Source organism: Gymnodraco acuticeps, unplaced genomic scaffold (assembly GCF_902827175.1).
Source record: "Gymnodraco acuticeps unplaced genomic scaffold, fGymAcu1.1, whole genome shotgun sequence".
Taxonomy (NCBI): Eukaryota; Metazoa; Chordata; class Actinopteri; order Perciformes; family Bathydraconidae; genus Gymnodraco; species Gymnodraco acuticeps.
In genome coordinates this window covers 2,844,660-2,869,545 of record NW_022991091.1, presented here as the reverse complement: position 1 = coordinate 2,869,545, position 24,886 = coordinate 2,844,660, and the positions used below count along the sequence as shown (strand labels likewise).

Genomic DNA, 24,886 nt, shown 5'->3' with positions numbered 1-24,886 from the left:
TCTTCGTACGCTTTTAACACACCATCGTAGCGATGGCGATGTTTCAGGTGACTAATCAGGTTGGAAGTATTATAGCTTGTTTCCTTTTTCCCTCCTCGTGGAACTTCTGCATTGCATTTGTTAATACAAATAGCAAGCGAACTATCTAACTCTGAAACTTTGAAATAGTCCCATACTACCGACGACATGTTTGTTTACTGTCCTGGCTTCACAGCCGTACACCATTTACGTCACAGCCAGGCATGAGTTAGGGAGCGCTGGATTTGTGAAAAACTCCCCTCTTCCTAAACCACTAATACCTCAGTACTGGCAAAACGGGAGGAGCCGAGTGAAAACAAGCCCCTAATCCACCCACACCGCAGTATTCTTTTCTTTTACCCAAAAAATATATTGTATATTATCGGGGCTATTAATACTTTTATCGGGTTTATCGGGATGACGTCATAATTCCTAATATCGTGCACCACTAATTACAATATGGTTGGTTGAGCTGGACTTCATTATCGAGCTTACACGTTAACGTCACAGTCATCTGAAGAACGAACCCAAACCTTGTTGTTTTTATTAATTGCATTACCAAATGGTTATCAAATAAACAGTAAGCATTGGTAACACAACTTCCAAAGTTACAGTAAAATAAAAAGGACCCTGACTCGGACAATACACAATCCAACATGTTCAACAGAAGAGAATCAGTTATATTGTTTGTACACATGGTACTTTACATATATATCTGTTTGTTTAAGGTGTCCAGGTGATGCAGGCAGGCTGGACCAGAGAGTGAGAGACAGAACTGGACTCCTCACAGCAGTGAACTTCAGCACATGGTACAAAGACTCTATTTTCATACTGTACAAAGAATCAAGAAAGATATTGGTTTAAATAAATGAAATATTGACTTGAATACACTGATATACATTCCATTAAACAATACTAAATATTAGATCACCGACACATCAGTTAAGTTGAGGGTTTTTTCCATGCAAAAAGTTACATTTAGATATTTAGCAATATGACTTTGTCAGCTTTCTAATTTAATGTATTGAAGGCAAAGATATTTAACACATAGTGAGAACTGCTACTATTTATCTCTCAATATTGTCTGTAAAAAACGTGGTAAAAGTTATTCTTTCAGTGAGACAACAGAGAAAGCTTCTACAGTTACACTACGTTTTGATAACAGTTACATATTATTTTGAAAATAACATATTTCAATGTTGATGAACTTCATACTGTTCATTCATAATCTGATTGTCTTTGTAGCTCACTGTTGAAATAAAAAAAAAACATTACAATTACAAAATAATGATATCTACAGCCCCTAAACACACAAACACACCGCTTTCATAAATAACACACTTGTTCTACAATAATATGTTTTATGTTTCCTGTCATTTTTGTTAGGAAAGGACATGCCTGAAAGACACGACATGTTCTCCTTCTCTGAGGGTCAAGAAGAACATCCAAGAGGAACATTAAAAGCTGATGTTATGAGATTTTAAGACCAGTACAGGACATTCACTAAGAAACTACTTTTATTGTAAAAACAGTCAGCTGATCGAATGCAGCTATTTCCACATCTACACTCCATCAGCTGATTATTTCTATTAGCCTCACTTTATGAGCTTCACATCACTTGTGCCTTGTACCGCAGAGTTTGCAACGTCACAAATAAATGGGGCCAATCTTCAGTCAGATGTGAATGTGTAATCTAACATTTTCAGTAAGAATAATGGACAAAAGGAGTGCAAATACAAATACAATTTATTGAAATGTGAACCAAAAGTTAATCAAATGTTTTAAATAAAAAGCACATATGGGCAGAAGGTGTAAACCTATTAAATGTATAAGTAAACGCATTTAGTCAGATAAAGTGACAGACTAGGCCTGTGCAGTTGGTATCAGCTGTGCCCAGCATGGGCTCCTCCATCAGGCCTGGTCCTCCTCGCAGAGGAAAGACCCTCAGTCCTCTCCACACCAACAGACAGGACGTCCATCACACGGAGGTTTCTCTCTGGACACCACGCTGTCTCAATCCGTCCACACTGAATATGAGAGGGGAAAATGAAAATAATAAACACTTTAGACAATAAGAAATATAAAGTTGACTGTTGAGTTGCTCAGTTTTTTTAGATTGTCAATACTATTACTGTATAACTAATATCTCAGGTTAAGAGGCACATTCAAATAAAGATTGGTCTTTAAATACATTTTGTCTTTTGAATTGTTTGTCTAAAGTCAAGGATCTAGAACTGGTACTTGGTTTTAATGATACAGTCTGGTTATTATGCTGTTTGGAGGAGGCCTCACAGGTAAGAGCACTAACTAGCTACCATCACATGTACTTTAGCTTGACTTAAATGTATTAAACGTATAGTTAAGTGATATCAAAATATAAATAACTAATGTCATGCAAACATATTAATATTTGCTTGATCCCAGTGTTGAATTTAGCACAATTGCATACAAACGTTAAGGGGTTTTAAGATTCTGAAGTATTATGCTAAAAACTCAATAACTTAGATTATTATTTATAGTTTTGCTGAATAGCTTCATGTCCGCTTACCTTAGAAACGTAAAATGCCACGACAGTGTGCAGATGGGGAGCATGTTAGCTTAGCTTGGTAGCTTCAGCTAGCTCTGGAACTTCCAGCTCGTTGGCAGGAGGTCCCGCCTCGGCTCCGCCTCTTTGCCCTTATTAGGAGCAGGCGGGAGTTGAACTCTGACGTCACTGTCGAGCCGTTAGTGGCCGACTCCGCCTACTAAGGGCTTCTCGGCAACTCTGCAGAATCCTATGGGTGACGTCACGGACCCTACGTCCATTTATATATACAGTCTATGGGAGAGACGCAAGGAAACCACGAGAAGCAGGGAAATTAGTTTTAAGAGCAATGGGACGTCCTTTCCTCCGGGGCGTCACGTGAAGCGGTCCGTTTGTGATGACGCTGCACAGCTGATCGTCTGACAGCAGTCAGCTCTGTCCCCGTTATTTCCACACACACCCCCGCCTCTGTTAGTACACATTTACTGACACAAACATTTGTATCATCTGTTGTGTCGATTGTTATTTTTTATGTTTGAATGTTAAAAAAGAACAATCGACAGTGTTGTAGAGCCGATAAATGGGAGTCGGATGCAGCGTGTTTAGTATGGAACACCACACTTTATTTCCATCACATTACAGCAAAGCAGGATGATCTTGTATACACGCTACACAAGCTAGAATGACAACACAACACAGGTGCACTCACTAACTCGTCCGTGGTGCAACACACACTATATAACCCAGTGAATTGTGTCCCGTAAATGTCACCAGTGTAAACATAATTATGTAAATAACCCTATTTGTGTTCTGTGAAACGGAAAAGGATATTACATTGTTTGTGTTACTTTCGTTGCAGCGTCTTAAATGTAATTTAGGTTAACTTCCTGTTTTATTTAGAATTATTATTATTACCTCTTGGGATGCCGTACAGCCAATGCGTGACGTCATTGGTAAGCGTAACGGACTCCGAGCAGATCTGGTAGGCCGAGCACATATGGTACTGACACCAGCCCGGCTAAAATAACTGGATGGCCTACCTGCCTGTCAGCCTTCCATCTGTGCACAAACTTATCTCGTGCCCTCATTGGTCATGTGCGCGTTCATGTGTGTTGGAGGAGGGGCTCTGTAAGGAAGTGGCAGATTTCTTCAGTCTGTGTATTTTCAAATTCTAACGCACTCGAGCTGGTTTCTCCAAAATGACCTACCCCACCTTTAAGCATTTGTTTCTAAGTTTGCGGATCTATGACTATGACCCCAAGGTTGTTGTTAAAGATAACTTTGCCGTTGGACTCCTTGCTGCAGTCTGGGTGCTGCAGTACTTCCAGGACACCAGCTTTGAGCTCAGGAGAGGCTGTGTTACTGAAGTCCAGCACTTCAGTGAGGAAATCAAGCAGCAGCTCTCCCTTCTCATCCCCTTCTGTGAAACACTCGGTGATTTCCATTTGAGAAGGCAGCTCGTAGCTCTGGTAGCTCACACCCTTGGAGTCCAGAAAGCTTTTCATGTCTCCAGTGGTGACACACTGACTTATTTCTGTGTTACAGAGCTGGCTCCTGTAGGTCCGCCACAGCTTTCCCCAACCACTCTCACCTGGAAAAGATTACATGAAAGTAGAAATAAGAGTCTACAGCCGAGCTAGCAGCTCTCGAGGCTTTACTCTGGCCTACCAGTGCTTAGAGCTACATGCTAAACTCAGCATGCTAACATGCTCACACTTTTTGAGGTCTTTTTTACTCGAATATAGGCAAGGCGAGTAACATTTTCATATGTTTGCACGATTAACAAACAAAATGTGTATGTGCTCTTGTCCAATTTTTTTTCTTGACAGTTACTATTTTTACCTTGTTCAACATCTTAGCATGCTAGCATTCTAAATGCGTGGTGCCCTTGAGCAAGGCACTGGACAAACTTCCACCCCCCACTCCCATTGCTCAACAGGCGCTGTACAATAGCTACCTACTGCTCCTACTAGGATGGGTTAAATACAGAGGTCAAATTTCACTGTGTATGCTGTATGCATGTGTGACCATTAAAGAGGGTGTCATAGCTCCAATTCTATCTATCTATCTATGTTTGCTAATTGGCACTAAATATCAAATAAAGCTGAGACTGATGGGAATATCATTAGTTTAGCAGCAAATTGGTCTCAAATGATCACAATTATGATTTGTGTAACAGTGTCAACTCTTAACAAACACTGTATTGATTTTTGTATTGTAAGATGCAAAGATATGTGGCAGAGATAGCACAAAAAGTGTAGTGTTTTGGACTGTGATAAATCATTAGCAGATCCCTCTTTTCTAGATGCTTACAAAAATGAAACCTTTTCCACTTAGATGTTATGCATATGGTGGTGTGTTCCTTGTACCCTGACTGTTTTTCTCAAATTATTATTATTATTTCAATTCAAGTGATATCTATCACCATGCTTGACAGTTTTGCAATATATTAAGTTGTATCCCTGTATCATGAAAGCAACAATAATTCTTATTTGCGCATTTAGGGTTTTCTCTTGTTTTCACAACTTCTGATAACAACAGTTATGGTATTTGTATATTTATATATTTATAAAATGATTTTGTTCCCTGAATACTGTACTGAATCTATAGAAAATAGGTGTGCTGACTATATACAGCATAACCAACCCTTGCCATCAGAGAGAAGAAAATATAAAAAATGGATAATATGAGATTAAATCCATCGACTCACCAGATACTAGGATGATAAGAAGCTTCCCCTTCTTGTCGAGGAGGCTCTGGAAGAACTCGATGGTAGCTCCAGGATCCTTCACATAGTACAGCATCTGTAGATTTCACCACAGATAATGAGCTGGTAACTGGATTCACATAGCACCTAATTAGAACGCTATGCTACACAGATGTTCTAATGGGATTAATTACTGTGGAGCGCGAATACGACCTAGATGTGTCAAAAATATAGTCTGTGAGCAAGAAGCACACGTCAGTGTCACCGACCTGTATCATGTGAATGAAGTCAGCCTTCTTAGTCATCTTTTTCACTCTCCACTGCTCCTCAAACTCGGAGGCAGTCATCTTGTTCCAGGTACATTTTATGTGATCTAAATTTGGTTTCTGTGACACCATAACTATATAAAGAGACACAAAACAGAATCAATGTTACTTTGTGTAAATGAAACATCTTTAAACCACACAGGGAAAGTATAAAATAACTTATGTAGGTCAGAAAAATACTTTTCTGCTACTTCGATATTTTAGTCTCTGCATTTACGACTATAACATTTGCTTGTCACATTGTTGGAAACACATCTTTTTTTGTGATAAGTTTAGTTTCAACTATCTTTTTCCATCCAACATTGATTTTTCTTTAAACTGCCGATGCGAAGGAGGCAAGCATGGGCAAGTCTTGATATCACAAAAGATTTCAAGACGCTTTAGAAAACACTAATTCTGGTAAAGTTTTGAGTCAACAGACTCTTGGCTACAGTAATTGAGCCACCCACAGGAAATAAAATAGTTGTTGGCACTCAATGCAGCAGAAATGGACACAAAAGATAAGAAAGAGGAACTTCAGGATCACAGTTTGCCTACATCTTTTATTAGGGTAGCATTTTGAATACATTTGTTTGTGTGAATATTTCAAAGTAGAACTAGTAGAAGTTGTTCTAAACTCCTGGTCACAGTTTTTCTCAAAAAGAGATTCTGAAAGGTGGATACTTGCTGACATGAGGGCTAGACTCTGGGGTTGGTGGTCAAAGGACCATCCCCCTGCTACTGTAATACATGTATAACTGTATTATTTATGTATAAGTGGGAAAGCCAAGGGCAGACATATAATGTATTCTCTGCATTGAAATACAACAAATGTGAATATATAGCCTTTTTTATGCTGTTAAATTACATATCAGAACACCTTTTTGGGGGCATGTGAATATACAGACACAGTATAAATGTGCGGTTTGAGAGATATGTGTGTGCCTATAAGACTGTACCTTTGTACTGATGTAGCTGCGTGCTGCTAGGCTCCACCACCTCATTATCCACCGTCACCCCTGGGTGCTTCAGACGGAGCTGGGAGAGCATCTCGAGGTCAATCTCACCTACACAAGCCAACAGTTCTTATTTTGAAAAACACCCATTTTTTGCTAATAAAATCTCGACCCATTCTCCCGACAGCAGCCAAACTGTTCAATTATAAAAGTAAATGCATGTCACCACATTTCAAACAGTTGTACTTGTCAGGTATGCAGGAAATTATACATTTGATGTTGCTATAATCTCAGAAAAGCCTCGAGTCAAAGCTCACTAGGATTTTTCTCCAAATATAACTTTGCCACATGCAGGTGATTTTGTTCTAGTTATTGAATCTGACACATTTCCATGTACAAGAGTACATCCAAGTAAATAATCCGATGTGGACAGGCGCTGAATCTTTCTGATTAGATTGAATAATACCTTGTAGGCATTCTAATGGATTTTACAGTCCATCACAGAATCTGTACCGCCGCTCCATTATGACACTGACATGACAGCTCAGGTAAATTAAAGGAATTGGCTCCGACATAAGTGAAGGGTAATAGCACTCATGTGCATGTAGTGAGTTTGATCAGGAACAAATTAGACTTGCTGTGTCATGAGCACTGGAAACAAAATGCAGTGAAACCACACACTAGTGAGGTCACTCCGTCCACGACCGAGGTTAAAGATTAATCTGACAACCAGGTAGATGGGTTCAAACTCTCACCACTGATAATAAGGGTAAAGGTTTTTAGTGCCGCATAACAGCAGTACCAAAGGAACTAATGCTGCAGGCTGATTCTACAACGCCTCCTCACCTTCGCTGTCTGCAGCAGAGGTCGCTCAGCTACTAACCGTGTCACACAAAACACAAGATACGTTTGGCACTTAAAGTGTCCTATACTGAGTCTTCTTACCAGCTCCACTTCCAACTCCAATGACATTTAGATGGGACTTTCCATCTCCAATGCTGAGGGGAGAGCAGAAAAGCACTTCTTAAGAACTCAACTTAAAAACTCACAGCTTCCTACCTGCCGATTGGGGCTGTAACCGTCAATTCTGCCTGACATCGCGAGATGTTCTTATATCTGAAGCATCTCCCGGCTCGGGGCTTTCATTCTTCCTATGAAATGTTCTGTCAATCACCAACTGATTTTAATAACACTATTATCTGTTTTAATTACTTGGGAGTGATATCACTCCAGATTTGCTTCCTGCTCACAGAGTTCTCTCAGGCTCAAGCTTATATGAACATAGAACATTTTAAGAAGGGACATTTTATATACACTTCTTGTCATTCACATACTGTATGCACACCTTGTTTAGCTATGTACATGTGTGCAATCATTTATTTCGTTTTTGTAAGCATCTCAGTGACAGTAGGCAGGAGCTACTCATAAAATATTAATATGTTATGTTTGGGGTTCTAAGTTTAGTCATAACAAACTGACACTGCACTGCTTAATTGTTCGTAGCCTTTGCAGCAGAAGTCTTCACACTGCATTTTCTTTAACTTTGTTTGACAGTGTAATTGTTGGAGGTGTATACACTCTTGCAAGCACAAAGTTACTTTTAGTTTAAGGAAAAACAAGTGAAGTATGAGGCTGATCCTCCTTAGTAATAATCAGCCTCTCTGAATCTGTCGTGTTAATCACAATCACTTCTATTTTCCGCTAATCTGCCTTCATCTACTAAATAATGCATCTTTTCTATGTCTCCCCCCTGGATTGCTCAAAGGTTAAGAACATCTCTCTAGGCTTATGGTAATTTAGTTATCCAGCAACAATATTATCACAACACTTGAATAACAAGTTATACTGTATGTTCACTACGGTTTGACTTTAACAGGATTGTTTAAAGCCAATATTAATGTTTGACAGTTCTGACAATCTAAGAATGATGTACGGGTTAAACAAAAATGACATAATCAAACATTTTTGAAAACATTTAAAATATGGAAAAATAAACATGTCACTGCTTTCTCTCGACAAATTTGGGGTATTTTTGTACTTTGTTGCATTTTGTACTAACTGATTTAAGAGAGTTAATCAGTTAACTTGACGCAGAAATGTTGGCAAACACTCTAGTATAGAAGAGTACATCAATATATTTGAATGTACTTCTGATGATTTTTATTATACTGTCAATGGCAAGGTCTGTGGCTTCACTCATAGAAAGTGTGTGTGAGTGTGTGTGTGTGTGTGTGTGTGTGTGTGTGTGTGTGTGTGGCAGATTACCTGGCCAGTATATCTGGCAGCGTGTTGTGGATGAAGTCCTGCATACACTGATGCTCGGAGGAGCGCTCCAGAAAAAGCTGGAAGGATTTCTGGTACCTGTTATCATCAATAACCAGACTCTTCAGTGGAGAGGCCATGGCAAATAATCTGGCACAAAAACACAACATATTTCCATTAACAGCTAAGAGGGCCGGAATGTTAATATAATATATCATTCGCATTAGTAAAAGGAGTAATACTACAGTATAGGAACAATAACAGTTTTTAAATACAAAAGCATTATCAGATAAATGTACTCAAAGTATTCGTTTGTCATAATGGGCCTTTATAGTGTCATCATATTACTAAGCTAATATTGTTTTTAAGCATCATCATGCAAACAGTAATTAAAGGTGGGGTAGATAAGTTTGAGAAACCGGCTCGAGATACACTTTTTGTTATATTGCATGGAATGCTCTTAACATCCCGATAGCAATGAATATCTGAAGTGCTTTGACAAAAAATCCATTAAAAAATAATGTCATCTGTGGAAGCCGTGGCGCTGTAAAAAGCACGCTCCAATCATTTTAGCCGGCCCGGCTAAAATAACTGGATGGCCTACCTGCCTGTCAGCCTTCCATCTGTGCACAAACTTATCTCGTGCCCTCATTGGTCATGTGCGGGTTCGTGTGTTGGAGGAGGGGCTCTGTAAGGAAGTGGCAGATTTTTTGCGGCTATGTATTTTCAAATTCTAGCGCACTCGAGCTGGTTTCTCCAAAATGACCTACCCCACCTTTAAAAAAGGTTAGATATGGTCAAGTTGGAAATAATTTTAAATACAAGACAAGTCTAACTCCATCCATACAAAATATACAATATTTACCTCTAAAATGGTTTGTACCAAAGTATTTAAGTAATGGTGGCCGCCGGGGGCAAATGCGCTAAAAAGCCCAAAACACTTACATCAGGAGAAACTTGATGCACTTTCAAAAACTATGCAAACATAAAAACACAAATGCGCCATAACACATGCAAATGAAGAAACCTTTGTACCAATGTGACAGCTCATTTGCATGTGTTATGTTTTTCACTTTGCTTCGTATTTTAAACTGCAGCGCATTTCTTTTAAAAAGGTCCCATGTCATGCTTTTCTGGTTATTACCCGTCCCCTTGTGTGTTATGTAGCTTTTTATGCATGTAAACGATCCGCAAAGCGAGTAAAACTCTAACACAGAAAATACCTGTCTACGTTGCCCCAAAACCACACACACACACACACACACACACACACACACACACACACACACACACACACACACACACACACACACACACACACACACACACACACACACACACACACACACACACACACACACACACACACACACACACACACACACACACACACACACACACACACACACACACACAACACACCACACACACACACCACACACACACACACAACACACACACACACACACCACACACACACACACACACACACACACACACACACACACACACACACACACACACACACACACACACACACACACACACACACACACACACACACACACACACACACACACACCTTATCTTTTCTCAGCCGCGGCTCCGTGAATCTCCACTCACAGTTCGCCACACACTCGCGTGTGTGTGCTCAGGCTGAGTTCCGCGGTGTCTCGCAGACCCCTCGCAGCAACCAGGAAACAACACCAGTAATCCAGCTCACACTGTCCGCTCCTTGAGCCTCAAAGGGCGGGGCAGCGAGCCCCGCAACGTCCCGCCAACACGGCACCCAGACCCCACCCCACGCAGCATTCTCATCTGTTTGTCATTACTTGATCAGGGGCGGTTCTAGGGGGGGGCCAGTGCCCCCCTACCACTGACCTCTGACCCCCCTAACAATGAAAAGTTTTTTGTTTTTTTTAAATGTATATTTTCTGGTACTCGGTTTGCCAAAAACCGCAGGATTTTGTTTCTGTAATGTGAGATTGTGCAGACACCCTTATGTAAAGTAGAGATGTAACTGTTCATTGCCTTTATTTTTATATAAATATGGTGTTAGTGCAAACATTGCACTATAACTTAAGCTGAAGCTAACAGTAATAACTATAAGATCTATCTGAAATAAATAAGTGTACTGAAACAAATACCAATAACTGTATTGCATTGTTTTCTTATGCGCAATTACTTCATACTGTCTAGTTCTCTTTTTCGTCCTGCATTTATTGTGCCCCCCTCAGAAAATAACTGGCCCCCCAGTGAAATTGGTCTAGAACCGCCACTGCTTGCAGTAGCGTGGCGTGGGGAAAAAATTAGGGGAAGCCAATAATACGTCCTTTCTTTTGGGTCAGGGGTGTGGTGGTCAATGTAATAACGTAACCAGATGAGTGATTACAGCACCCGGTATCATTTTACACACATTTGTATCATACAGATGCAGGACTTACACACGCCTGTTATCTAACCGACAGGTCCGCACGCACTCTCCAGCCGAAACTCTAATAAGCATTAATTCACAAACTAAATCAGGAGACCTTTGACGTCCGATTCGCTCCTTTTTTCCTCGCTGTACACAGCTCCAGTTTGGGCATTGGCCTGTCATCAGATTGTATTTGTTGTTGCTGCTGTAGCGGAAGTTTAGTACAATTATTGTTGATTAAATACTCCAAATCTCCACCCTCCATAATTGCACTTGCTTCAGTTGCTTGCTACTTTCTAACGGCGGTGAGAGTGGTGCAGTGACGCTATCTATCTTCTATCGATTAGATTAATGATTCGAAAATTATAAAAGTAGGGTAGACATGTGGATATTATCCGACTGAACAAAACGTGCATTTATCTAACAGGTTCGTTTTCCACTGACCTTATTTCGAGCTATTTTCCAAAATCCTATGGAGAAATCCCATTGCTTTTTTGTCGAGGGAACGCGAGCGCAGCTTACTTCCGGGTTTTAGGATGCGTCACTGCAACACTAAGTTGATGCGATTTGATTGGATTGTGAGGCAAGGGAAGCCAGCCGCCTCTGGCTTCCCTTGGCATGACCCTGACTAATCACAGGTTGGCAGCGGCATGACGTGAGCCTTGTTTGATTGGTCAATCCCTCAATTTTTTTCACCAAGGGAGCCAATTTCGGCTGGCCTCCTCTCGCAACAGAGAGTGCAATCTACTGTTTCACCATAACATCTAGAGGGGCGCTGTTTCACTCTTTGTAAAATGCTCAATGAGAATGGGGGAGAGATGGACCGGCAGCAACACCTACTGTATGAGCAACACACAACAAAGAATTTCCGAAACTAAACGAAGTGTTTTTATTTATTTATTAAAATGATAACTACAATCCGAAAAAACAGGGGAAGCCTGGCTTCCCTTGGCCTCCAGGAGAAAACGCCACTGATTACTTGTGTCCTTTTCTGGTTGCTAACAAACGCCGTTGTAACACATAAACACACATCAGAGCACAGTGGGCTCATAGTGAGGGGAGGGGGAGGGGGGCAGGAGCGTGTAGGACAGGCGTGTAGGACAGAGAGTGAATACACATACTATACAGAGATGCTGTATGAGAAAACCAATGTGATTTTGGAACATTGAACAAAGTAAATATATTCTAGTAGACCTCAACAATGGAATTATGATCAGTAGAATAGGCCATGACAAGGGACCTTTAATCTAAGGGTTTTGTGGCCGTTATAGAGCATGTGCCCCCTGTCAGCCACCATATGAAGTAGCATAACAAGGAAATAATAAAGGAAAATCCGCAAGTAGGTCTACATGATTCAGGTTTCATATTGTAGGAGTGTTCAGGTTTCGTATTGTTTTTACTGTGTTTTTGTTGTGTTTTTGTTGTATTTTATCTCGTTTTATTTGTATCTATTTTATTTGTATTTCACGTTCTATCATGTTTTTAATAATCGTATTGTATATATATATATATATATATATATATATATATATATATACACTTATATACTATATTGTACATTGTCATCTATGTTTATATCCTGTAAATCCCACTGGGACAAACGTGTTTTGTGATATTGGGCTATATAAATAAACTTTGATTTGGTTTGATTTGATATTGTAGCTACATTATAGCCATGTACATTCACTCAATTTACACATTTTTAATTTCTACTGACTGTCTTTATACAGAATAAGCATTCAGATAGATGTTATCCTTTCAGTCATCCCACTGCACTGCCAATATGTACACAGTCCACTGGTTGAACCTGTTGCTGGATATTGAAGGGGGGACTCCCAATGTGAAACGAACTTCATTCTGGCGGATCGCTAACATTCTTGGCTAGGTTCGCTGAACGTGAGCATGTTTCCAGCTGCTGCACGTCATATCTTCACTATCATAACACAGCTGCCCTTGTGTGTGCATAAATGTTTCCAACAGCAGTTGAAACTCAAATAGAGAGATAGAAAGCCTGTCGCGTCAGTGTCTCTCGATATGTGTAACATTACGGCTGATGGCGATATTTGCACGCTCAGTAAACGTCACAACGCTCGTTCACTATCGCAATAATTTCGCATGGTGTTTAAGCTGCACAAATGGAGACAAGACGCTCAGTTAACACTTACATGTCGTGCAGGAGTGAGTCCGTAGAGATCTCCGGTCTGAATCATAGACTATATATAGGGCTGAATACACTTTGAACCCTCCCACTGGAATTCCGGATTTCCTTTAAGGAGGGCCAAAGATGGCAAAGAAAATCAGCCCAAAAATACCCGCATTTAGTCCTCAACGGCCTTTGAGTATTTCTCAAAAACACAAAGTAATTTACAGGCTTATTCCTATTAATTGTTTTATTGTTAATAGGCCTACATCTTTATTGTTTATACATCTTTGTAATATCAGATGATTTAATCATCTTTTCCCCGTGCAGTGCTGGCTTACAACAGCTTCTGAGGACTTGTTCCCAGTATGGCATTGATTTTAATATTAAGTATAACGCCAAGAAGAGTAGCATCATGATTGTGCGAAGTAAAGAGGATAAAAAGGCTGTATTTCCTCATTTTATTCTCAGTAGCAACATTATTCTTGTGTGCAGTGAGATCAAGTACCTTGGTCATTATATTTCTGATGATCTCACAGATGACAAAGACATCCATAGGCAACGCTGCAAACTGTATGCCCAGGCAAACATATTAATGCGTAAGTTTCACAAGTGCTCTGTAGATGTCAAGGTATCACTTTTTAAAGCTTTCTGTACACCATTGTACGTACGGCTCACCTGTGGAGTAACTACAAGGCTAGAAGCATACACAAACTAAAAGTTGCATACAATGATGCTTTACGGTTGCTGCTGAGGGTACCAAGATGGCACAGTGCCAGCCAGCTGTTTGTAAACTTGGGGGTACCTACCTGTCAAGCCCTTTTAAGAAAGTTAATGTACAAATTCATGTGTCGCCTAGTAGACTCGGACAATTATGTTATTTCGATTTTAATTAACCCTGTGAAGAGTTCTACCCGGTTCTCTTCCATGATTTGGAGACATTGGAGCAATAGCCTCTACAGACGGTGAGCATGTGTGGCTCGCTGTGATTGGACTGATTTTATGTTTTTATCTGTTTGTTTTTATCTGTTTTGTGTTTAGCTTTTTATCTTATTTATTGATGTGTGTTTTGTCTTTTTGTCTGATATGGACCTTGAGTCTGGAATAAAGATTGGAATTTATTGTTTATACATCTTTGTAATATTGGTGCTTTCTTCTCATTCTGTTGCTGCCTTGACACTTGCATTTCTATACGGGGTTATTCAAGGTCCATTTTATCTTATCTTTACCAGGCCTTATTCATATATGAAATATTTAACTGCAAACACAGCTGCTGCGATTGCATATTGGTAGAGTAAATTCTACAAACATTGTGTTATAAGAAAGCATTAATAATGCACATAAGGTCACTCTTTTGATGCCTCTGTGTAAATAACTTTTTTACTTGGCTGATGTTGTTAACACTGTGTGGTTGAGAGAGTTTTTATTTGGATTATAGCTTAACAATATGGGATACCACAAAGACGTTATCAGGGTCCAACCCAGTCTCACGGCATTTCGTGTTCACCAACACGATTTTTAATCTATTGATTCGTGTTCACCAACACGATTTTCCCCTTTTTTTCGTGTTGCACAGCACGATTTTAAAAGCAATGTATTTCTACTGCCTGCAGCACGTCTTTTTCTCCGGTCGGGTCGTGGGAGACCGGAAGCTGTGTGGTTCATAAAAACATGTTCTTACTCAATATCAAGCCACAGTTATTGCTTTTATTTTAAATCGTATAATTTCGGACTTTTGTTGCCGTCTGTGAGGAAAATAAATGGGGCTCAGAGCCTCAGGATACTGAAATCTGTATTTTTTAAATCTTTTTTCCTTCTAATTTGTTATTCTTTTCAAAATAACACACTGTTATTTACTCACCAATAACACACAATTATCCTTGCTTTTATTTATTGGTTTAATTCCATAATCTCGGGCTTTTTTGGCGTCCGTCAGGAACTGAATTTCAAAATAAAAATAACCGGAAACAGACGTAGGCATTTCGAGTGATTACCCAAGATCCTCAGCTATGGTTTTAAGCTCGCTTATTGGATGTTTTAGCCGCAATGCATGCTGGGATTTGGTGTTTATATGATATGAAATCCGGAAAACATTTTAAAAGAATAAAATAATACTTAATTCCGAGCGCTCTTGCTTTTCTCTTTGAAAGTCATCACATAACGGCATTGTAATACACGGTTCGGCTGCATTGTATATTACAGATCTGCCGTAGTTCTTTATTTATAGAGCCCTGATGAGAAGACCTTTGGAAAAACTGAGAAAATGCTGCCGAAACTGAATATTTGACGTGGATCATAAATATATTCAACAATTAAACAACATCTTCAATTTATATTCACACAATACATCTCCTTGCAGTATCAACACTAATTCGGCTGACTTTTACATTTGATCTAATTCACAGATAGGTTATATTTAAACCATAACGGTTTTTAAAGATATTACTGATTTTCTTTGAATGTAAGAATGTAAATACTGAGTCTGAAATAGTATAGCAATATGCTGTAAAATTATGTGAAAGCATGCATAAAACTTCACATCTTCAGATGTTGTACGAAAACATAAGTGTCCTACATTTATAATACAAAGTTATTATGGCTGTGTGTACCTTGTGTGCACCGCCTAGTGGTTAAAGCACGTTATTGAATTATTGTTATATTTGATTACAAAAATATTAAGAGTACATACTTTCATAGGGGGAAAGTATAAATATAGAATGTAAAAAATCAAGAAGATACTCTAAGTGATCTCTACAATAAAACAGTTTAGTGCAGAATGTACAAAGATATTAATAGGAGGAGGTGCAAAACAGAAAAACGAATTAACCTTTATTTAAACATTAAATAACAGATTAAGGTCTTCTTTTAAATAAGAAAAAAACTTTGGGGGTATCTATCTACAGATAAATATTAAGCCTGACAAAGTACTTAACGTCTAATATATTGCTTTCCTGCAATGTTAACTATGTTGAAGCACTTATTTTTAACTGATATTATACATATGAATTATACTCTTATGTATGTAGATAGAATAAGAAATTTGCAGAATATGACAGTTTGATGGTGGAGGTACACACATATTGATAGATGTCTTGTAATGCACTGTTGAGGAACCTGTGACCCAAGTGTTTCATTCATTGCATAACTACACCGTAGTTGTGTATATGATATGTCAATAAACCTTTGAAAATCTTGAAACGGATGTGCAAAATAGCCATAATATACAGTCTTTAATTAACTATTAGTAGAGAATAACGAGTAATGAATATACTTTATTACTCGTTTCCATTCATGTCAATTGCAGATACATGTTTAGTCTTCTCAAGCACCAACTATCAAATATCTCTCCTGATTGTTGGCACTTGACAATCACCTTACCTGAATTTTACTCAGGTGTAACTAAAGTCTGATTTAAGGGTTGTTTATATTTCACATAATTAATCAAGTATCTGCAAAGTAACTCAAATAAATGCAGTGGAGTAAAAATACCAGGTTAACCTCTGAATTGTAGTGGAGTATAATTACAAAGTAACAATGAGCTGTCATGTGGGTATTAATGCTGCGCATTATGGACACAAGCAATTTTCACCCATTTATTAATTATATGTTTTACATTTGATAACACCAATGTGTTTAATACTGACAACTTCTAATTGTGGGAAAAACGAAAATGTTCAGTAGAGACGTCCCATAGAACATTTTGCGAAACACAATAGCCAGCATGTGTAGTTCTGGGGGGGGCGTTCGATTCCAGTTTTGGATAGTCTGGCGTGGTTTCGTTCCATTTCACACAGCTGTTTGACGCTCTGCGTAACCTTACGGGACTGTAGTCCTAAACGATAGCTGGGGATTATGGGTAGTGTAGTGTCTTCGGCCATCCTAAACTCAGAAATGTTGACAATCGCAATGATGCTCGAAATGTCCCTTATAGGCCTACGTCTGTTTCCGGTTATTTTTATTTTGAAATTCAGTTCCTGACGGACGCCAAAAAAGCCCGAGATTATGGCATTAAACCAATAAATAAAAGCAAGGATAATTGTGTGTTATTGGTGAGTAAATAACAGTGTGTTATTTTGAAAAGAATAACGAATTAGAAGGAAAAAAATATTTAAAAATACAGATTTCCGTATTCTGAGGCTCTGAGCCCCATTTATTTTCCTCACAGACGGCAACAAAAGTCCGAAATTATACGATTTAAAATAAAAGCAATAATTGTGGCTTGATATTGAGTAAGAACATGTTTTTATGAACCACACAGCTTCCGGTCTCCCACGACCCGACCGGAGAAAAAGACGTGCTGCAGGCAGTAGAAATACATTGCTTTTAAAATCGTGCTGTGCAACACGAAAAAAAGGGGAAAATCGTGTTGGTGAACACGAATCAATAGATTAAAAATCGTGTTGGTGAACACGAAATGCCGTGAGACTGGGTTGCAGGGTCAGCTGCAACAGAAGTAAACACCATTTACTGTATGTCTTTATTAGGATCCCCATTAGCACTAGCATGAGCATTGGCTATTCTTCCTGGGGTCCTCACACACTCAAAACATACATAAACATACATACAACAAAATTAAAACAAAACAAAACAGCTCATAATGTCATGCAATTTACAGTGAAATGAAGTGAAAACTAAAATGGTCATCCAATTATCGCCATCCTAAGGCCAAACAAAAGTAAATACAAATAAGTGTACATAATAATATATGCATACATAGCCACAGGCACAGTTCAAATGTACTTTGTAATACTTAAATATTGTTTTAGCAACCTTTTGAAATGTACTTGAGAATTTTCCTGAATGATGTGAACCGGTAAAGAGTTCCAGCTGATCATGGCTGTTTTCTGTCCCATATTTGATTTAGATTTTGGTAATACAAACCTTCCTTCTATTGTATGTCATGTTTGATAGTTGTAAAATTATAATAGTAGACTATGTACATTTTAATGCAGCGTTGTACAGAGGCCAACATGCCTTGTTGACTTTCGGGCATTTTGAAGTTAGTCTGTTTCATAATTGTAAGTGTTTTGTGAGTATATTTGAAATGACTAGGTTTGCTACATGAGATAGCTAGCTTACAGCAGATCTGCAATAATATCGAAGGGCATCATGCGATCAAATTGTTAAAATAAGCCAATAAAACTTATATTTTTTATTATTAGTTTCTACTGACAGTAACAGTTGGCCAACTTTATAATCCCCAAACATCCACAAGCGCTCCGGTCCCAGTTGAGGGTATTGTTCCAGTGGAGTTGGCATTATCATTTGATAAATTCATCAAGAACAAATATTTTTCTCTCGTGGAACTCAATGACTCCATTCTTCAGTTTCCATTTAAATGGGGCGACAAAACAAATCGTCCTCATCTTGTCCCTGGCAACTTTGCTGCACGAAGATCAATCGGAGGGAATGCACATGAAAACTGGTGTTTGCTGCGTCTGCTGCCTCTGATGATAGGTTTAAAAGTACCTGCACATGACCCAGTGTGGCAAATGCTGATGACCTTGAAAGACATCTTGGACCTTGTGTTGTCTCCTGTCCATACAGAAGAAAGCATTTGCTATCTTGAAAGTTTGGTTTCTGAGCACAGATGCAGATTCCTTGAAGCTTTCCCACAAAAAAAGCTCATTCCTAAGCACCACTTCCTTGAGCACTATCCTCAGCTCATTCGGGAATTTGGCCCTGTGGGTGTCCTGTGGACAATGAGATTTGAAGCCAAACATAGCTTCTTTAAAAGAGCTGTCAGACAAACAGGCTGTTTCAGGAATATCTTGTTGTCCCTTGCAAACAAGCACCAGCTGATGATTGCACACCGTCTCCATGAATCAAATGCAGTCAGACCAAAACTCTCAGTCACAAAAACAACAGAGGTCTCTTTAGATCTACTCAAGAATGACATAAAAGACAAAGTGAAGTGTAAATTCCCTACAGTCACAAAACTACATGTTGCAAATAATGTGTGCTTTTTAGGCACCATATATGCAACTGGGATGTTGGTGTGTTGTGGTTCTACCGCAGGATTGCCTGACTTTGCAGAGGTGCTACAGATGTTGGTCATTCATGACCAACTGACCTTTGTTGTGAAACTACAAAACACATGGTACAATGAGCATCTTAGGAGCTACGAGTTGGAGAACACCAGCAATGTGCAAGTACTTGAGCATGGAGAGATTGCAGATTTGTATCCTTTGGCTGCATACACTCTGGCAGGAAAACGACTGGTTACCTTAAAGCACCACATTTGCCTGTCCTTTTAATTGCCACATAAAGTCACACAGTCCTTTATAAGTCCGATTTATTTCAAGTTGATTAATCATTTATTTCAATTTTTCTGATGCAGCTTCTTCTATAGAGATGGGTACCCCAGCAAAGCTCCAGATCATTTTTGAAGAAAATGATATTCGCAAACTGGTTCTACCCTCGGGCATCCCGGAACACTCCAGGAACTTATGTGTGAAATTAAAAAGACATTTCATATTCCAGGGGAGTTTTCCGTAATGTACCAAGACATGGAATTTGGTGGCCAGTTTATCACTTTGAGCTGCATTGAGGAAGTAGAGGACAAGGGAACTTTGAAGGTTGTACAAACCCAAACAATTGTACTAAATCTCAGTAATGTGGAAGTGTTCCATGTTGACTCCTCCCTAGCAGAAGAATCTTCCCATAATTCTTCTGTCCACCCATCTGGATCTCAGGACACCATCCTTCTTTCCTCCTCTGATCAAAGTGGAACACTTTGCCGGTCTCAGGTGTGGCCTGCACGGTTTGAAATCCCTGCCTTTTCATATGATGTAGACTAGGGGTGGGCGATATGACGATATACATCGTCGTGACGATATTAGGTCTCCACGATATGCTTTTTCAGAGATATCGTATCTATCGTGATAAAAAAACAACAAAAAAACTTGAAAAAAAAACAACAACAAAAAACTTGAAAACAAATAAACTGATGTGAAAGACATGCTCTAAAGCTGTCTAGTCAGGATTCAGACAGTATTGCACTTCCTTTATTGTCTTGGTTGATTCTGTTGGCTTATATTTTATATTATTTGCGTGCATATGAAATGCTAACCATTCCCATTGAGATCATTAAAACTGTAATTTGAACGGCGATCAAGCCTGAAGCCACAGAGACAGACACGATCTCCTGTCCGGCTAGGGTTAGGGTTAGCCAACACACTCTCACTCCATAATCGTCCAGGAGCGACGTTTGGTCAGTGTCCGTGGCGTCTAGTTGTGACGCTCCTAGGCTCCTTCAGCTTCATAAAGGGACGCAAATAGCTTTCAACTGATTGCAATGTATTCCCATCTGCGGCGGGATTTGACGCTCATGGAAGCAAGGCATTCGTTTGTGTCGGCTGCCCTTAAAGGCAATGTGAGCGTCCATTCTCATTGGATAACGGAGAATTGTACACCCGGAAGTAAGTATTCCCCTTACTGTCGATTGATTTTAAAGTGATATCTGCACTACTCATCGACTAAAAAACACCAGATTATCCTTGTTAATTACACAACATTGATTGGTTTAAATTGTGTGCAATGCTTTTGTATTTTTCCGCTTCGATTCGGAGAAACAAATATTTTTTCGGAGTAAAGGATGGCAGAAGACACTACACTACCCAGAATCCCCAGCTATCATTTGGACTACACCATGTGCTCTGTTTGACAAACCCCGTGATAGTCCTCAAGCTCTGTGATTGGAGAGTGTGCTCCGAGGGTTACGCCGAGCCTCGAACAGCACTTGAAATGGGATGGAACCACGGCAGACTGTCCAAAACTGGATTTGAACGGCTGGGGGAGCAGGAGGGGAAGAGGCTCTCCGTGCACGGCGCAGGGGGCTATGACAGCGGACGGAGAGCCTCTTCCCCTCTCGCTCCCCCAGCGTCACCTACTGATTTGAATGTCACCATATATCAAGCCCGATCGATTTCACAATGTCAGCGCACCTCTGCTTTCGTGTTGGTAGTTCAGTCCGAGTTGTTTGACACACTAGTGCTAGTGCTACCTCAGAAAGTTCATTGTTATACTGAGAAACTGTGCCTTGAAGCCATATCAAAATGTTGAATTGTTCATTCAGGGATTCATTTCAGAAATAAAACTAGCTTGAAATGCTATTTTGGTCTGTTACTCCTTTTTGTTTTAGTCTCTGTTACCTTGTAGGTGCTTGTACTGTTAAGTAACTTGAAAAATAACCATAATAACCAACATGAAAAAATATCGTGATATATATCGTCTATCGTGATAGTGCTTGAAAAAATATCGTGATAATATATTTTTCAATATCGCCCACCCCTAATGTAGACCTTATGCTTCAAGCAGGCAACCAGGCCTACCAAAAAGATGGCACCCTTGTGAACAATCCCAGGCTGACAAGTAGCATACTTGAAAAATTAGCAGAGACGATGTTTCGCCATACCGCATACCCTGACGGTGTCCAAGTGTTAGCTGTGGCAGAAGCCTTGTCACAGAAGTACCCATGCCTCAAAGAACCCGGGTATTTTAATGGCATATCGATCGATATAACCGGCCTGCTCTCGTCTATCCCACATGCTCCACTGACATCCAACATATAGTTTCAGGCAGCCTGTGGAACTGCCAGTCAGCTGTTCCTAAGGCTGACTTCATCTCTGGCTACGCTTCCCTGCAGTCTCTGGATTTCCTTGCTCTCACTGAGACGTGGATTACTCCATCCAACACATCCACCCCAGCAGCTCTCTCCACAGCATATTCCTTCTCCCATACACCCAGACCCACTGGCAGAGGAGGTGGCACTGGTCTCCTGCTCTCTCCCAAATGGAGCTTTTCGCTCCTCAAGCTACCTAACTTCACTCCTTCCATCTTTGAATTCCATGCCGTCACAGTAACCCATCCTATACAATCAACCATTGTTGTTCTCTACCGTCCACCAGGCGCCTTGGGGGACTTTTTAAAAAAAACATTTTTTTAAACCTTTATTTATCCAGGTAAAATCCCATTGAGATCAATGATCTCTTTTTCAAGGGAGACCTGCAGCAGTAGGTTCCACAAGAAGACATAAAAACATAAACAACAGAACAACAAAAGGACATCATACAGCAAAATGTACAGGGATTACAATTTACATATTTAACCACAAGTACAGGTACCAACAGCATCTGATTTTGTAGCATCCAACCGAGCTTTAAAAACATATAGTGGTACTAGCTTGGTAATTTTCCATTCTTTTTGCAGACTGTTCCATGTTAGTGGAGCTGCACATCTAAAAGCTTTCTTCCCTAAGACAGTCCTAGCACTTGGCACATTTAATAAAACCACAGCATGCGATCTCAGGCAATAAGTACTTTCAATTCGCAGAGAGATCAGGGAGCAGATATAAGATGGTAGTTTATCCAACATGGCTTTGTAAATGAAAAAGTACCAGTGACTAAGCCTCCGTACAGTAAGTGATGGCAAAACCGCCTTGGTATACAGGGTACAGTGATGCGTAAGTGCTTTACAATTTGTCAAAAATCTCAGTGCACTGTGATACGCAGCATCTAACTTGCTCAGGTAATTGGCAGGTGCATTCATATATAACAAATCACCATAGTCCAGCACAGATAAAAAGGTCACAGTGACTAGCCTTTTCCTGGCCTCAAGCGAGAAACAGGACTTATTTCTGTAAAAGAAACCTAGCCTAACCCTCAGCTTTTTAAGCAGGTTATTTACATGACATTTAAAAGTGAGACAATCATCAAGCCAGATACCCAGGTATTTGTAACAGGTAACCACTTCAAGTTGTATTCCTTGCGTAGTTACAATATCCAAAGCAGTCTCCGGTGTATTTTTAGCTTTAGCTTTAGAAAAGAGCATTACCTTGGTTTTATCCACATTTAAAAGAAGCTTAAGCTCAGAGAGCTGAGTCTGAATAATGTTAAAAACAGCCTGTAATTTAACACCAGTCTAGTTAATCGAGGGACCTGCACAGTACATAACGGTATCGTCCGCATAAAAATGTAAGGTTGCTCCTTCGACATTTTCACCTAAACTATTAATATAGATAGAGAATAATAGCGGACCTAAAACTGAACCTTGTGGTACACCATTAGTGATGTTTAACCACTCAGAAGATAGCCCATCAAACTGAACACATTAGGACCTTTCGGAGAGGTAGTTCACAAACCACCCTACTGCATGGCTGGATATGCCAATACTGACCAGCCTCTGCTTCAAAATGCGATGATCGACGGTATCAAAAGCTTTGGATAGGTCAACAAATAGAGCTGCACAACTCTGCTTATTATCTAAAATACTCGTAATGTCATTCACCACTTTCATTGTGGCAGTGATGGTGCTATGTTGCTTTCTGAAGCCTGACTGATGTTTAGACAGGATGTCATTTGTACATAAAAACTCCTTTACTTGTTCACTCACTAGGCGTTCAAGAACCTTAGCCAGAACTGACAATTTAGAGATGGGTCTATAATTGTTTAATAAGGTGGCCTCCCCTCCTTTTAGCAAAGGCAGGACATAAGCTGACTTCCATACTTTTGGGATTTTGTTCGTGCTGAGAGAGAGGTTAAAAAGAGTAGTAAGAGGTGGAGCAATAAAATCTGCAGCTATCTTTTAAAATAAAGATTCTACGTTGTCCGGACCAGCCGGCTTTTTAGGATCTAGCTTGGTTAAGACTTCACGAACAACATCAACAGTAAAAGGAGTAAAACTGAAAGGGTTTTCCAGACCACATTGTTCTGAGTCACCGACTGTGGTGTTCACAGAAGCAGAATTAGAAACAGAATGAAACAGAGAGCCACAGGTCACAAAATGCTCATTAAAACAATTTAACATGGTAGCCCTGTCCGATATAGAGCCAGATGCTGTGGTAAGGCACGGAGGTAGCTCATTACGGATATCACCGGTGGATGTCGATTTTATGGCTTTCCAGAATTTTCTAGGGTTGTTCAGGTTCTTTGTGGTAACTGACAGATAATACTTAGATTTAGCACTTTTGACATGTGAAGTGAAGCTATTTCTTAGCTGCCTAAAACGCAGCCATTCTACCTCTGAGCCTGATTTCCTAGCCTTTGCCCAGGCCTTGTTTCTCTCATGTAGGAGACTAGATAATTCAGCAGAAAACCAAAGATTGTCTCGTCCCTTCACTCTAAATGTACGCAGGGGTGCATGTCTATCTATAATTTCCATAAAACCAAGATAAAAATAAGACCATGCAGTCTCAACATCAGCACACAAATCGATTTTTCCCCAATCAAACCCAAACAGATCATGTACAAAACCCTGCTCCACAAAATGTTTTATGTCTCTCTTGATGATAATACGAGGTTTAACCTTTTGGACTTTTGTGTCCCTAATTGTGGCTACAACACAGTGGTCACTCAGATCATTCGCAAATACTCCCACAGCTGAGTATTTATAGGGAACATTAGTTAAAATGAGATCAATTAGGGAGGATTTATTTGGAGACTTAATATTAGGGCGAGTAGGACTGTCAACAATCTGAGTAACATTTAAAGTTAACCAGTCCCAGTTGAAATCTCCAAGTAACACTATTTCCTTGTAGTCTAGTTGCGATAAAAGATTTG

General features: G+C 39.7%; 1 protein-coding gene across 2 annotated transcripts; it reads right to left on the bottom strand.

Moving 5' to 3' along the window:
• Nucleotides 1-3,143: 3,143 nt before the first annotated feature.
• LOC117560070 (histamine N-methyltransferase-like) lies at nt 3,144-13,472 on the bottom strand. Of its 2 annotated transcripts, none has more exons than XM_034236827.1 (7): nt 13,354-13,472; nt 8,776-8,922; nt 7,456-7,508; nt 6,514-6,621; nt 5,519-5,649; nt 5,253-5,346; nt 3,144-4,133 (listed from the first exon to the last, which is right to left on the bottom strand). In XM_034236827.1, the coding sequence occupies exons 2-7, from the start codon at nt 8,910-8,912 to the stop codon at nt 3,772-3,774; spliced, it is 885 nt and encodes a 294-aa protein (XP_034092718.1). In that variant the 5' UTR covers nt 8,913-8,922; nt 13,354-13,472; the 3' UTR covers nt 3,144-3,771. The 2 variants fall into 2 exon arrangements, with proteins under 2 accessions (XP_034092718.1, XP_034092719.1); XM_034236828.1 differs by lacking the exon at nt 13,354-13,472 and adding an exon at nt 10,355-10,441.
• Between the last annotated feature and the right edge of the window lie 11,414 nt (nt 13,473-24,886).

What these genes read in the sequence shown, in the direction of transcription:
- LOC117560070 (XM_034236827.1), bottom strand. Translation starts at nt 8,912, where the DNA reads ATGGCCTCTCCACTGAAGAGTCTGGTTATTGATGATAACAGGTACCAG. An exon ending in TGGAGTTGGAAGTGGAGCTG is followed by an intron (nt 6,622 to 7,455) that starts GTAAGAAGACTC and finishes TGGCTTGTGTAG; the next exon opens with GTGAGATTGACCTCGAGATG. An exon ending in ACTTCATTCACATGATACAG is followed by an intron (nt 5,347 to 5,518) that starts GTCGGTGACACT and finishes TGAAATCTACAG; the next exon opens with ATGCTGTACTATGTGAAGGA.